This window comes from Lampetra fluviatilis, chromosome 2, assembly GCF_964198595.1.
Source record: "Lampetra fluviatilis chromosome 2, kcLamFluv1.1, whole genome shotgun sequence".
NCBI classification, from domain to species: Eukaryota; Metazoa; Chordata; class Hyperoartia; order Petromyzontiformes; family Petromyzontidae; genus Lampetra; species Lampetra fluviatilis.
Window position 1 is genome coordinate 11,002,860 of NC_136276.1, and position 15,329 is coordinate 11,018,188.

Genomic DNA, 15,329 nt, shown 5'->3' on the forward strand with positions numbered 1-15,329 from the left:
CCTTTGCCAAGCTATTGATCTGCAAATTGCATTGAAGGTATTTCCCATTTCCGATTGTATCCTATGTATTGGTCAGAACTAATTTCTGTGACCAACGAGTCATCTTAAGGGTAAGAGATAATTCTAGATTCGAAGTAAGAGATAAATGCAAAACTTGCATACACATACAGTAAAGGCGATTATATTAACATTGTAAACCAATTGCTGTTTGTTCGTTTAAAAAAGCAATGGCATTTCCTTACGAAAATGAAACGTATCTGCACATTTTTTTATCTTGCAATTTGTTTCGATATTGCATTGGGAGAAAACCCCGACTCACCACCAATGGAGTCTTGAACAGCTGGATTCAGTCAACTGAAAGTATTTCCAACTGAAAGTATATTGAAGGGAATCGTGTACATTTAGACTGTTAAATGCATTCCTAGGCAAATGGCAATGCAGAGAACGGTGAAACTTGTGGCTGAATATAATGCTGCACAATCAGTGCAGATTGCTAAATTGAGTGATCTTTCGCGCACAAAAAACAAAGACTCATGCAAGCATATTGGTCCAATTACGTTTTTTTTAATAATCCATTTGAAACACAAACAGGCCTCGGGGCAAATTCATCAAAAAAGCAAACACTTAACAAAGGTATGTGAGGAGCGTTCCAGCAATGTTTATTGCACTACTCTAACCTAGCATCCCATCCCGTTTCACAGTGAATAAGTGTCAACAACAGTCCTGGACCCCCTTTACATCAATACACACTGACCAGCGTTGTGGAAGTATGGGTAAACCCCCCATAACCGAAAATGTCTCGGAAGGCATTCATCCAGTAGTGGATTGAAAAAGGACTGTAATTTAGCATTAACATAACACACAAAGTGCTTGCCACAAATGAACCACAATACCTTTGTGATCTCGTCAAAGAGCATAAACCATCACGTGAACTCCGGTCATCCTGGAATTGGCTTTTGGCTATCGAACAAAGACGGTAACTGCATCGCGCGCTTTCAGATGCTCATCTGCGACCTTCTGGAATGCTCTTCCTTCCGATATTAGGAAGCTGTTTTTAAATGGATTGCAAACTCATTTCATTACAACTCCTTTTTGTGTTTAGTTTGTTGACCTAGACCCCACACCTCCGAATAATACGGTTGGCTATGTACGGTGCCAAAGAAATTCAACACGTAAATAAATCGATATATCACGCCTCAAATAAACATGCCGAGACAATTTCATCCAAATGCGGATGTGATGTAGACACCGAGTGATTTATTAACTTGCATCAAAAGGGCACAATTGTGCAATGGTCAAGTGAACTCTACATTCCACCAACCCCGATACAATGCGAGCAGAAATGTGTTTTGGCTACATTATGAAACATATCAAATGGAACTGTAGAGTTCTTTACCATGCATGTAGCAATATATATCATCATGATGCACGACGGTGTGTAAATGCAACAATCCCATTAAGGTCTGAATATATAGTTCGCATTTGTAAACATACTTTCATAAAAACTGATTTAAAGCCTAAGGCAGCTAAGGTGAAAAAGAATTGAGACTTCTAAAATACTGACACATTTCCTGTTGCCTTAGTTTTTGTTACAAGGTTTCTAAACCCACAATTTTACTTGTCAAGGTAAAAAAAAACACCCATATCCATTGACAAAGTTTCATCCATTTTTCTTTAAAATTCCAAACACTTTGTATAATGCTGATAGTACAACACAGATGTTGTGTAATTCAATGTCCATGCCACCGATACGTATGCACTTATGGAGCTTTCAGCGTGGGTGACGACATATCATATCGTGGTGGGTTTTCAGTCCTTGGATACATAACGAAGAGCGACAGCTGTGCCACTCCCAGCATTGATCCCAGCACATTTGGAATCTGTATTGGAGAAGAAAATTCGAAAAAAAACACTGTTTTGTTGTTCTCTCCGTAGCCTGTTATTAGAGCATTCAGACATGTGGCGTTCGTACCACACATTCATAATTAAGGATACCACATAGTAGTTAAATGTCGTTGTCTAGTTTTATTGTAATTATACCGTAATGTTTAAATATATTTTTGCATTGTTTTTTCTCATTGTTAACATAATCGTGGTTCAAGTAAGCCAAAGAAAAACAATCCTTTGCGTAACTGGAAATTTGTGGAATATCTCAAAACTCCATTTCACGGCTGATGTCAATTCTGGGGAGAATGCACCTGATGGGAATGCCTCTTATGATCATGCAGGGTACACTTATTCAGTAAAAAGCCATACATTACTTCTGGTACATCAGCCGAGAGGCAGATAAGAAGTGATGTTTCAGAATTACATGCCCAAGTGGATATTTCATCACGTTTTTACATTTTATCTGCAGTATATTGCACATACAGTAACACTTTTCTGTGACAACAATAATTTATCATCTTACTATTTATTAATTAGAACATGCCTTCAATGTCTTTGTGTACAATAGCCTATAAGCAATTAGGAACAAAAAGGAATACCCTGAAATGAATAGAATTGTCAGATTTTTGTTTATTTTACAATGTGATGCTTTTCAAACTTTGCATGAATCTGCCATCAAATACATTATTTTATCAAACCTTCACCTCAAAGCCTGATTACAAAGGGCCCGCATGGCCACTGTCATGCATATGGAGTACTATGTAATGTAAAAACTATTTTTAAATCGTTTTGCGATGGCCACAATACGGCCATGGACAGATAACGTATGTAATCTGATAGCATTGGACTGGACCACTAAAAATGTTATGTGATCTCATTTGCAATATAACAATGAAATGCATGGATAGAATCATTAAGGTATGGCATTTGTAACATGATAACCTGTGCAAAATTATAATAATGCCTAATGTAATTACCCTCCTGCTTAACTCACTATGTGACCATAGTTGCGGCATATTTTTGAAAGTGGAAAACAATGGCTCCATCGTGAAATTGCCACGTTGTGATTTAGTCCAATTTTCTAAAAGGTTGAAAGCATTCAGCATAAATATACACACAACTGTCTCCAAGGTAAACCCCTCATTATCCAATGTCATGCGAATTTCTGTTACATGCCAGCAGAACATAAAACAGTAGGGGTCCCCGTTGCTATGGGGGGGAAGGATCCAAATGAAGTGAAGGGGTGAATTAATAGGCAGTTATCTCACCAATATTTCATTTGTGCACAGAGTATTCTCTGAAGCAATAATACAAGCAATAATACATGGCTTGATCCACTGACATTGGTTGCTGCTGGAGGCTCACAAAGTCCTAGGACAGTTCTCGTCCTCTACACAAAATCTTGATAGATATTATCATGCAATGAAATCTAAATGGGCATATTTTATCATTCACTGCAAAAGGCCTCAATAAAGAATGGTCCATGTGGAATTCTACCAACGCAGACATCAATCTGCACAAAGGTCCCACACACTGCTGCATTAAATTGTCATAAATATCAATAATGACAAACTGTGACCACCAGCACTTCAGATGTCATTGATATGTGTATACGAATGCCACTTGTGCATTATAGATGCATTAAGACACACTTTTAATAATTAAGCATAAACATTTGAAAGATGACCGATGTAGTTTCACTTACAGGCAGCTCAAAATGTATATTTAGAATTGTATTAATTGTATTATATCTATATTTAATAATCCATATCACCTAAGAGGCAAAAACAAACATTAAATATGCATAAATGGGAATGTACAAACTTAACAATGTATACTGCAAAATTATTGCCTGAATAAATGCTTCACCTTGTGAAACATTTTCAAATAGAGAAGCAGTTTTATCTGCAATGTGGAATCTTTTTCACTTATCAAGAATCTGGATGACAGCCAAATCAGGGTATTTTTTGTGTACTTCAAACCAAATGGGGAAATTGCTGAAGAATGTATATTGACCTGAGAATGTAACTATGTATTCTTACGCCTAGAACACAATGTTACTGCTGCATTCCATGTGTGACGATAACCAGCTAAACTACAATTAAAAATTATATTCCTCAATGTGATTTTCTAATTTCTCCTGAGATATTCACACTGCATTCATCTAGACCAAGCTAGGTCTAGATGATTTAAAAAAATGTAATGTTCCAGATCAAATGTACATACCAATATACAAGCCAATTTTACAAAACCGTTTTAAATAAATTTACACCAACTTTACATTAAAACTATGGTTTTGTTACATATATTATTAAACAATAACAAGGTGCTGAATTTTTATTCTGCTATAAATCAGCACCACGTTGATATTTAAGAAATTACTTACCAGCATGCATATTAAACATTTTTCCTTAAACCTCCTACACTAAGTAGTCCTCTATCCAGCAGTGAATTGACAGGGTTTCTAAAAATCGTTATTATTTTGCAAAAACAAACCTTAACGAAGCTATCATGAATGATGACTCCATATATGAACCACTCCAGAGCCACGACAAAGTTAGCGAGGCACAAGGGGAGGGCCAGACACTCCGTGCTCTTGGTCCGCAACACTTCAGCCTGCGACACACACACAGCGCTATTTTTAAATCCTTTATATTAAGTTCGCTTGCTTGCTTACGACCGTGCAAATCTTTCGGTCGTTTTTTAACCCACTTCCCGTGATCCAATCGAGCTGACATTTTGGACACAGACTCGTTGTGCGTGACAATTTCTTTTCGTGAAAATTTTTTTCCTAAATTTTACACTTTTTAGGTAATTTTTTTTTATATTTAATTACCAATTGCTTAATGGTGGCAGGCAATCATCTGACCCATAGGTGGCAGCCATCTCAAGCCAGAGGACGAGAGGACTCTAGCCGCCACGCATATAAAGGATTTATAGTGAAAAACTTTGTTTTTACGGGTTATACTTGTTTGTTATCAACACAAACGGCACACGTTTTGTTCCCGCATTCGCTATTCAGAAGCTAAATGTCCATTGCTGTGTAGAACACCATCCATGTCTTATTTTTCTTGGTGACAATTTCAACATTGGCAGCCTCCCCAAAATAAATCTCCACAAACTTGTCCACTTGTAATTATAAACATGACATTAACATTACGCCCTTAATGGTGCCAATGAAAAAAAAGTTGTTCAATGTTGTCCTGTTCAGACTATGGCATTATTAAATGTTAAATTGATCGAATTGTATTGGGCCCATGTGGATCATACATCAGTTTAGAGGAAAGAAACACGTATGCCTGCCAACAGTTAACTTTCCAAAAATCATGCCGGTTCACATCAGTGTAGTAATGGCACTGAGCATGCTAATAGGCAGATGTGTTTTGGATAGTATTTTATGGCTTAGAAAATAAATGGTTTTCATTTTAAGTCCTTCCATGTCAACAGCCATCCATGATGTTTATGTGGAATGACTGCCACCTAGTGAATATTCCAACAAAGTCCAACCCTCTACACAAGCCAGATTTTTTTTCTGAGCGAAATGTAATCAAAAGCAGACCACAATCTACATTTCCTATATTTACCGTTTTCAAATCTTATTTTTATTCATATAGCGTCTTATTTCTGGCCAAACACTAAAGCAAGTTATGAAAGTGTTTTATTTTAAAAATATTCACACAGCAACACATTACAAATTAAGCATACGAAACTGTTTGTTTAACCAATGTTATTACATTTAAAAATTCTGAAAACTGCGTAGATGTCAACAGCTGTAATGTTTGCTGACTTACAATGGAAGCAAGGGGCGCGCCAAAATTGATAACTGCACCGAAAGTGCAGAGCAGACCCAGGTGATACTTTGCAGTTTCCACATCTTCCGCCAAGTACTTTATGTAAACAAGCGTCGCGAATAGGATGCACGTGGCCCCTAACAACATCCTGTGAAGTGGTTTCTAGCAACACAGGTATGCCGAATTAAAAACTCGACACGTCACGTTCATGAATGTACAACACCACGCAACAATAAATGCTGTTTGTAATGGTGTAATGTAAAAAGTGCATACGATACTGTGCCATACCTTTTCGTCGGCGTGACTATAGAAATAAAGGACGTACAGGAACTCTATAAAAGCCCCAGCAGCATTGACGTATATTAATGTCATATCAGTCTTCAGTAATCCATACCTCAACCACAGCACTGAACTGAATGACAATGAGTGCATGATGTATTATTGTGAATCACCAAACATTTGGAACGAAACATTTGCAACAATGTTTTGGCTATGACGTCGAATTGAAAAAATGTAATCTGAAAGTCATCAAGGCATCAAATGCGGCTTACCAGACAGTGCATGCGACAAAAGGAAACATTGATAATCCATTAGTGTTCCCCTTCCTTTTAATTTTCAAACATATATCACTGTGGGGCAGACAAAAAACAAGTTTGCTTTAACGAAAATATTTTTGTTAAACAATCTTTTTTTTACCAATGATATATTTAAAGTTTAACACGTAGGCTTTCGCGACCAATATCATCCATAATACAGGTTTTGTTGGGTTAGATCGCGTAAAGTTCCAAATGTGTCGTTAAACGCACCACCACCCGACACAGCCAATTAGTAAGGTTTGTCACGAAAACAGAACATGCCAATCTGTTTACGTGACAAACCTTACGAATTGGCTGTCGGGTGGTGGCAGGTTTAACGACACATTTATATATTTACGCGACTTAACCCCAAAAACCTCTATTATGGATGACATATTTTTTAAACATTGCAAACAACGATGCGAACAGTGTTGCAGCCGTACAAATGACAAAGCTTTCAGTGTTTTGTAAAATGTGTTGCGAATGAATGACTTACATTCCGGTGAAAAAAAATGCGATGGTACTAAAGGTGGCCACGGCTGACACGATGTCTTGTGTAGAATATGAAGACAATATCATGACTGTTTATGTTTAAAAAAAATAAAGTATTCACTTATGTGCTTCTCGTCAATAATGTATATATTACACAAATATGCCAAGCTCCAAGGGTAAAATGCAGGCTAACATAAAAGAGGATTTTTGAAAAATCCACACGTGATGAAATCTTGCACACACCACTCGAGGTCATGGGGGCACATGTTCCCATTCAGTCTCTGTTCGTTTTCACAAATGTAGATGATGAATTTCACTTCAGTCTTAAGCATCCGTCTAAAGAGCTTGAAATTCGTAAAAAAAATATTCTGAACCAAAACTGACCTCTAATCTGTACGATCTTCGGATTGTTACCTTGCTGGCTGCATGAAGCTATGTTCAGCAAGCTAAATCTCAACAGCAGGCTACAGCTTCACCCATATCTTATTTGAAACGCAGCAAATCAGACCGTCAAGTTATACAAGTGCCTGGCCGAGTTATATCTTTTTTGAGGATTTAAGGCAAGTGGTTCGTTCGGCAAGCGTCACGCACGGTAAACCCATGGGGACATGAATTAGTTGTGGTCAAGTGTTTGCCTGACTGCACTCCTCTCTAAAGCTTCCTTGGATGGTGGACGTCAACATTAAGTCATTGATCACGGACGTAAAGTTGAAGTACAGTAGTTGATCTGTAAGAAGAGGGGGGGGGATGGTGGAAATTATGACAGCGTTTGAAAAGTTAAAAACGTTTGCAAAAAGGCTTTTTTTATTACATCACGCCTGAATAACCTAAATAAACGTGGCTATTTGCGCGGTATTTACAAGTTCAACCGCGGATAAAACTAATATCTTAATCTGCACCACTGTCGGTCAACAGTACATCTTAGTATTTATGCATGCCCCGACAACGCCAGGGCTAGAGAAACTTGGTCTCCATAGGATCTCCTCACTTATGTATTCACTTAATATTTGGGTCGCAGCGAATTAGTGATATACTGTACTACGAGACATCGTAAATGTTCAAAATAATCAGAGTGCATTTTGGAAAATTTCCTTGCTCATTGTATTTGTTTAAACGTCTGATTTCCTGACATTTACGAAATAGCAATTACATTTTCAAACAAATAGCCATAATACCAATAAAACGTTATTGTCCTGCATCATAACTTAAAATATTCGATGGTATAAAACAATTGACACCTACGGGGCCCATCTGTCCCACGAATCGTGATGATTCCGAAAACGACTACAGCGGTTTATTTCAATTATAATCACTGCAGCATTGTGAGCTGGAATCACGATTACATTGTCATTGCAATTAATTAAGATAAAATACAGCTACAATTGTGATTGCCCCTAGGTTGTGGTCGCTATGCACCTGGGTCGTGAGCCCCGGGCTTGCGAGACAGTGAGCGTCCTTGATTAAAACAGAATTTCAATTAGAATTTAAATTACGAACATTGTACAATATATACACAAGCGTTATCTCTGGCGTGGGGGGGTCATCGTTACATCATCTCGACGTTAATCCCGTGTTCTTTAAGTACTATACGGGCAGAGTATATCACAGCAGGTGACCCCAGCTTGATTCCCAGTCAAGGGCAAACATCAGCGGCGATGTACATCTGAATCTATCGTCACCCATCCATACATAACCACCCTTATCCCATACTCTTTGGTTCTTTCGGTAAAGTCACGTAGAAAGAAAATAAATTTAGTACGTTTCGAATGCTACACAAGCAACCGTCATCAGGTGTGAATGAATGAGAAAACAAACATCGCAGTCGCTGGTCAATTGAAACCACATCAGTGCATAGCCGCACTGACCAGCGTCTAATATCTTTACAGAACAAATCACATCCCAACAAACCCACCCAGCTTGAGAGGACGACATAATCCGGCAATGTCTCTACAAATCTCTGTAAATTGCTTTGTTTTCAATTCAACATTGGTGACATCGCCATCGTAACTTTAGATGCCACTTACGGCCGGGCACCGTTGCCTTCTTTCGTATCCAGTAACTTTATTGATTAAATCAAAAGTCTCCCGGCTGTGCGAAAGTTGGCGACGGTGGGAACTTCTAAAGCGTCGATTCGGTGGGCGCACGAACGACCACGACAACAACTCACTGCGGTGGCTCGAGATGGCTCTCGACAACGCAGCGACGCGTTCCGAATAACGCGGGGACAACGCGAAACGACGGAGATGATGACGACGAGTGGATGGGTGGTGGTGATGTTGGTGTTGTTGGCGGAGAGTTCCCGCAAGCGACTTCACCGCGACCCGGCCGCCACTGACGTTGCGCGTCTCCTCCCACCGCGCCACGTGCTCGGCTACGCCACGCCCCCTTCACTCTCTTGCCACGCCCCCTTCACTCTCTTGCCACGCCCCCTTCACGCTCTTGCCTCACCTCGGTGCGGCCACCTTACGTAGGGGGACGGGGTGAAGAGAGGGTTTACAAAGAGCCCTATGGGGGGGGGGGGGTGACGAGAGGGTTTACAAAGTTACCTATGGTGGGGGGGGGGGCTAAATGGGCACGAGGAGGACTGCAGAAGAAGATGAAACGTGACTGGTGCTGTACGGGAGGGGACGTGGAGCAGAGCGGGCTTGCCCGAGGGCCGGCACCAGCGTGGTGTCTCAATGTCGGCCTCTGGAGGAGGCTCGCGAAGAAGCGCTCCTGCGCGTGTAGTTGGAGGCAGTCGCCATCCAACAACGAGGGAGAGGGACAGAGGAAGGGACGCTCACAACAACGAGCGGAGGGACGGGCGGTTAAAATGCACAAAGTCGGGAGGGGCACACCTGGTGCGCATCTGCCTTCCACTTCAGTCAACCCATGGGCACCCGGGTCTGTTCCGTGAGCTCCTTCACGTGGCCTCAAAGTGCACCTAGCCTGGCACAGAGACGCCGCTGTGACGGCGGCTAACGCTGTTGTTGGGGAATTATTCCCTCACCCAAGATGGCGGTCGTTGCGGCGCGCACGTAATGATGACGTCACGCGCCGTTGACGCGGCGAGGGTCGGTCACGTGACGCGGAGTCGCGTTGGTCCAATTGTGACGGCGCCTCTCGCTCGGCCACGTGGCGATTGTCACGGAGCGTTTGGATTCGATTTTGAGCGACACCGAGTCGAGCACTGATCAAGCAGCGTTCGAGCTATAACATTATTAGTATTGTTGGTGTATGTGATCGAACATGGATCAAGCTGTGATATTTTAATACGAATTTTTTTTTAGTCGTTAAAAGTTATTCCTGTCACATGATTTCGGGATCTAAAGAGAGGATTTTTAGGTCGAAAAAGCCCACATGAGGTCGCCCCTTGACACTGAATGTCTTTCTTCTACATGAACATAATTTATCATTCCGTCGCAGATTCATTTTATTATGTTACAGCGCACGTGGTGAAAACTACTTGACGTTTGTGAAAGAGCTTTATTGTTCATCGGATTCGTCCAGTATCAATATTCTCAAGCGAGTTGACCGCGTATGGTTAGAATTCACTTATATACAAGTAGGGCCATTTCCCGAAACGTTGCTTTAATTTCATTTTCAGACAGCGTTATTGACAAACTTGTTGCGTTTTTTTTTGTGTGTGCCTATGCACGCACCACTGTCAACGCACAATGTCACAACATTGTGTAAAAATAGTTGCTTTTTCAAGGGTAGGCTTGGGGTTAAATAAATGTGGTAGAACAAAAGGCGTAGACGAACATAGAGACGAATAATCAGCTATGACCTCTCTACTACAGTACTTGACTGAAGGCGTCCCAAAAGCATTTCATGAACATCCACTCGGTATTGTTTTCCTTTGGCTGCCACTCCATCGATATTCTATTCCCTGGTCATCGTCCTATCTAGCCAAGTGTTTGTGCCTAAGTTCACAAAAAATCATCTCGTCAGCCGTGCAGCTGAAGGTTGATTAAAAGTATGTTCCTTCATTAACGACGGCGCATAATGCGCGTTGAACAACGCGTTTTGGGTTTCGTGTGGGAATGCAGCATTGTGGTAGATGTTTAAATTAGGTTTAAACGAGAATCTAAACCGTTAATCGTTTTCAGAACCTATAATGTTTGGAGTGTTTTTTTAAGAATATAACCAGCTTAATTAATAACGATTCGAAATCGATTCCAGTGGAATGTTGGTAATGATTGGTAGGTACGCCCAAAAGTACAAACGGCACGGCGGTTAAAGTGACGACGTGAGCAGTGAAACCCTGCATTTATTAACGCCACTTCTTTCCGAAGGGCTTCCACTGGAGAGAGCTCTAGAGCTTATTTGGTCTACTTTTCCACGCTGAGCAGACATTGTTGGAAGAGGTAGAAGTACCCACAAACCGACCACACACACGACCTGCCAAGAGATTATATCTGCAATGTAAACATGCGTATTTCTGGGAAAACGAGGGTGGTATTTAAGAAATGTGCCCATTGCTTCCACTGCTCCGTCGAACTGGCGGCTTCTGGATTGCGAGTCCAGTGTGCTAACCACTTGCTTCTCAGTTAAAACAAATTTGTTCATTGCTCAACCTAGCGATGCGTGCGGCAAACCGGCTACCGATAATACAAAACCAAAATGTGTAATGTGCCTGGTGTAAATACAGCGCTGCTACTGTTTGCGTGATTTTAATTTGCCAGCAGAGACGTTGCGAGGATCAGGCAAATCGTGGCAACCGCCGCGGGTCCTGCGTTTTCGGGGTTGTGGAATGCGCTTTGACGTCACAGTATCAGGTGTAATACCTCCGGTTTAGTTTGAAGGCATGGGGGGGGGGGGGCACAGTAGGATTTGCCCTGGGCCCCTCACCTCCTGATAGATGGACCTGTTTACGAGTTCACTGAACTATTTCCCCATCTTAGATACAGAAATACTAAATATCGTGATTAATAATCGATTTTTTGATAGGTAACGTAAAGTTGGTATTGGTCTTAATTGCACTTCCTCGAAAAGCACATTTATTTGGAGACTATGAAAAAATAAGATCTATTAAACGAAACTAACTTTAGTTTCAAAAACAGGGATCGAAGAAACAGGCAACTTAACCGGATCTAAAAACAACATTGGCCAGTTTGCATTGATTTTATTGTGATGCCATTAATTCACCCTCCGCCTCTGTTGTTATAACGCGCTTTGTTTAGATCTAATGGAAAAAAAGACTTTGGCACAACTGTGTTGCATCTCCATTGCATTCACTTTTTCATTTGTCTGTATATTGCCAATTACAGCGTTGCCCAAGGCAGATTGAATTGGAGACTGACCTTCCTTTCCAGCTCCGCACAGGGACTTAATTTTGTACAGAAGCACCCATCAAATGATTCACCCCTGCTCATAATGCGTTGTGTGCTGGACCATGAAAATTAGTCAATTGTAATTGAATGTGCACTCTATTGCACTCGTTAAACTGTTACTTTTATGATATTTTTGCCTCGGGTCTCATATGCGTGGTGTAGGAATATGTAATAAATAAATAAACGAGGCAACAGTTCTCTATCCACGCATGTTTACCATTATATTGGTCGAAATTGTGTCGACAATAACACAGGTGAATTATAAATGTAAACAGTATTGTATCATCATTAGTATTACACCTCTATACCAAGGAAAGCCTGAATGTTTTGTGCAATCCCAATTGAATAATTCACAGGTATTTTATTATTATTATTATTATTGAGATGTTTGACCAATACCAGTTACATGTTATGTTTGTTTTCGCTATGGGAGGAAACCGAAAGACCCGGAGGAAACTCCTGCAAAATAGGGGGAGAACATTTTTCTTGCTGTGAGGCACAAGTTCTACCACCGTGCCACCCTGCCGCCCAAATAACCATGCCGCCCTCAATAAACACTCCCCATAGAGGGCATTTGAGTAATACATTTTTTTTATTGGTTTTCACATTCAAGGGTTACGTGAACCACCGAGCCCGTTCCAGCACTTAATTTGCACAGGCAACCACATGCTATGGAGACTGTGGATATAAAAGAGTATAACCCTCCAAACCAGTCACAAATCCATGCACCAGCGAGCGCCCTCCGATGGACGAGCCACGGGGTATCCAATTTCATTCCGTCGCTGGCTGCGAAAGCCGCTTAGGGCTGGTGATGCAACTCCGCTTTTATCGGCGCGACACACCCAACTGAATGCGGTTTTGCACCGTGGAGTGTGGCCTCTGACCACTGGAGACTGAGCTATGTCTACCAAACTTGCAGCACACGAGGTAGCTACAGCAGGCAGATGTTTTGGTGAGAGCTCATTCAGACATAACGCTCCCATGCAAGTGGGATCTGGATTGTTTCGGTACAAATATATCAGCAGACAACAAGCGTACACATTCTAGATTTGAAGCTTTCGTGACTGCAAGGATTCATATCAAGTCACGTAGGTAACCTACGTGACTTTACCGATAAAACCTAAGAATAAGCGTACAAATATTGAGCACAGCCTACACAACATTTTCCATGTTTCAAGGTTATCTTGGTATTTAAAATGCATTATTTATGTTGGTACAGTGAGCATACACTAATTCCAACGCTTGAAATTGTATAGTACAATATTTTTTACCGAACATTTGCCAGATGGGGGAATAGAAAACATTTCTATTATATGGCACGCAGAATGTTTATACTATACTGATGAATAGCGGAACTTTAAAGTCTGGTACATTAAGCGTAAAATCCACAAACGCATTCCTGGAGGTTTTGGGGCGTTAACGTCATTAATGTTGCTTCGTTTGGCCATGAAAGCTTCGTCTTGTGACAGCTGTAACGGGTATATTATTCCATTATGAGAAACCCTATGGCCAAATCGACCCAACGATCCAAGCTCCAGTCGTATATCGCCGCGCCGTGTAGGCTTCGTCATCTCGACGTTGGCTCATTTAAGAGAGTCGTCTGTAACGGGCGTTTCAATTCCCCACGCTTTGGGGGGTCAATTGCGCTGTTGTGTTTTTTTTTACTTGATACAGCTGTCGGGCTGTGACGGTTCCACCTGAAGACGGAAGCTTGTATTGCCTCCGAAACGTCGTGATTTTTATTTTTATTTAACTTTTATTAATTTTATTTTTTTACCTACGTGACTTTACCGAAAAAACCTAAGTATACGAATGTGAAAACGCCACTTTGTAAAACGTGGTGCCAATCCTTCTGTTCCTTGCGGTCAAGCACAGCAACCGGAATCAGGCTCGAGCACACGTGCAAAAGTCGCCCTGCGTGGCGACGTCCACCATACAATGAGAAGTGGGTTTTTTGTTTATCATTGCAACACCTTCACGCAAAACCGCAGCCCTCTTATCTCACTGCATCTTTACAGGGTTTTTGATTCACGTTTTATTTTCTAGAATAAGTGCTTTCCGCTGCAATAAAAGGTGGTGTTAGGATATTGATGTGTATGTCGTTCCAAATTATTATTTTGTGTTAATCAAGAATGGGATAAAACATGTGTATGTCACGTCGGTTTACTATGTTTTGAAAAATCGAAGTTAACGATAATGCGTCGGTCATGGCAGTTGTTTGACCATGCTTTACGATCGTCGCTGTGGGTTGGTGAAGAGGCGACCAGGACCGGCTCAGATATCAGTGGCCAATAATAGTAGCCATGGCTAGAAATCAAACGGATTCCTGGGGACGTTATCCATAGCGCAGCGCGCAAATCACAACACCAATCTTCCACCCCCTATATGTATTAGTGTACTGTGTACAGTTTTATTTCGCTATTTCGTGGTCTCTCTCGTATATATTTTTTAAAATCTGTTAACCGCTCGAATAAAAAAAACATCGTTGTGTATACAGTGAGTGTATGTTTAGTTGAATTCAGTTACACGTGACAGATTCCATTCAAATACTGTACAGTTAAAATCAGAAATACAATACAATAATTACAACACACGTCGCCACTAGAGGACGTTGAAGATCAATAAGTATTGGAAAATAATTAATAAATGTGTATACTCTATATACGTTATCATTCGAATAATAAATGCCTCGTATCCATCCTATTAGAACCCCAGTGTTGTGATCACTTCAGGTGTCCATTGGCAGGACACGTCGTGCTGGTCAAGAGCTGTAAGCGAACGACAGCCAAGGTATGGAACGAATACAAGTGGCCGTCCACCGTGTAGAGGGAGCAACACAATCAGCAGGCGCTAGGTGTATTATTACGTCGTGAGAGATGACAACGGCTTCGGGAGGACTTCATCCAGCAGTGGATTGATCACGGCTGGTTTTGGTCTTCATCGCATTGCGCTGAGTGAATATAATCGCTGTGCTGTTTGGATGCAATCTCGGTTGCAGATACGCATTTTCATCGTGCTCTTGGAATAAAGTGTTTGGTTGACGTTTCGTGCAATTCAGTTCGGCGGTTATCTTCTGGCTTCTGGAGAGAGGGAACAACTCATGTTGTACTTCAGCAGCTTAAGTTCACGACGTGGTGGTCCCTGTTCACACGAATTACATCGGGCGAACAGCACATTGGTACGCTAAAGCTGTAAGCCCAATGCATTTGTATTCAGAGAGAAGTTCGTGAACCCAAAGGCCACGAATCTCCACCCCACAATCCACCCCA

At 41.2% G+C, this 15,329-nt stretch overlaps 1 protein-coding gene across 2 annotated transcripts in view; it reads right to left on the reverse strand.

The window, feature by feature from the left end:
* Positions 1-1,237: 1,237 nt before the first annotated feature.
* Positions 1,238-15,329, reverse strand: part of LOC144942316 (sugar transporter SWEET1-like) — a 31,691-nt gene continuing 17,599 nt past the window's right edge. The window contains exons 1-7 of one of the 2 annotated variants that reach the window (XM_078869105.1): positions 8,913-9,125; positions 6,750-7,472; positions 6,230-6,307; positions 5,967-6,090; positions 5,679-5,840; positions 4,384-4,503; positions 1,238-1,880 (exon numbers count right to left, since the gene is read on the reverse strand). In XM_078869105.1, the coding sequence (XP_078725231.1) occupies positions 1,761-1,880; positions 4,384-4,503; positions 5,679-5,840; positions 5,967-6,090; positions 6,230-6,307; positions 6,750-6,832 (687 nt within the window). In that variant the 5' untranslated portion in view covers positions 6,833-7,472; positions 8,913-9,125 and the 3' untranslated portion in view covers positions 1,238-1,760. Of the gene's footprint in view, positions 1,881-4,383; positions 4,504-5,678; positions 5,841-5,966; positions 6,091-6,229; positions 6,308-6,749; positions 7,473-8,912; positions 9,126-15,329 lie in introns of those variants that run through there. The other variant, XM_078869114.1, reaches the window with a different exon arrangement.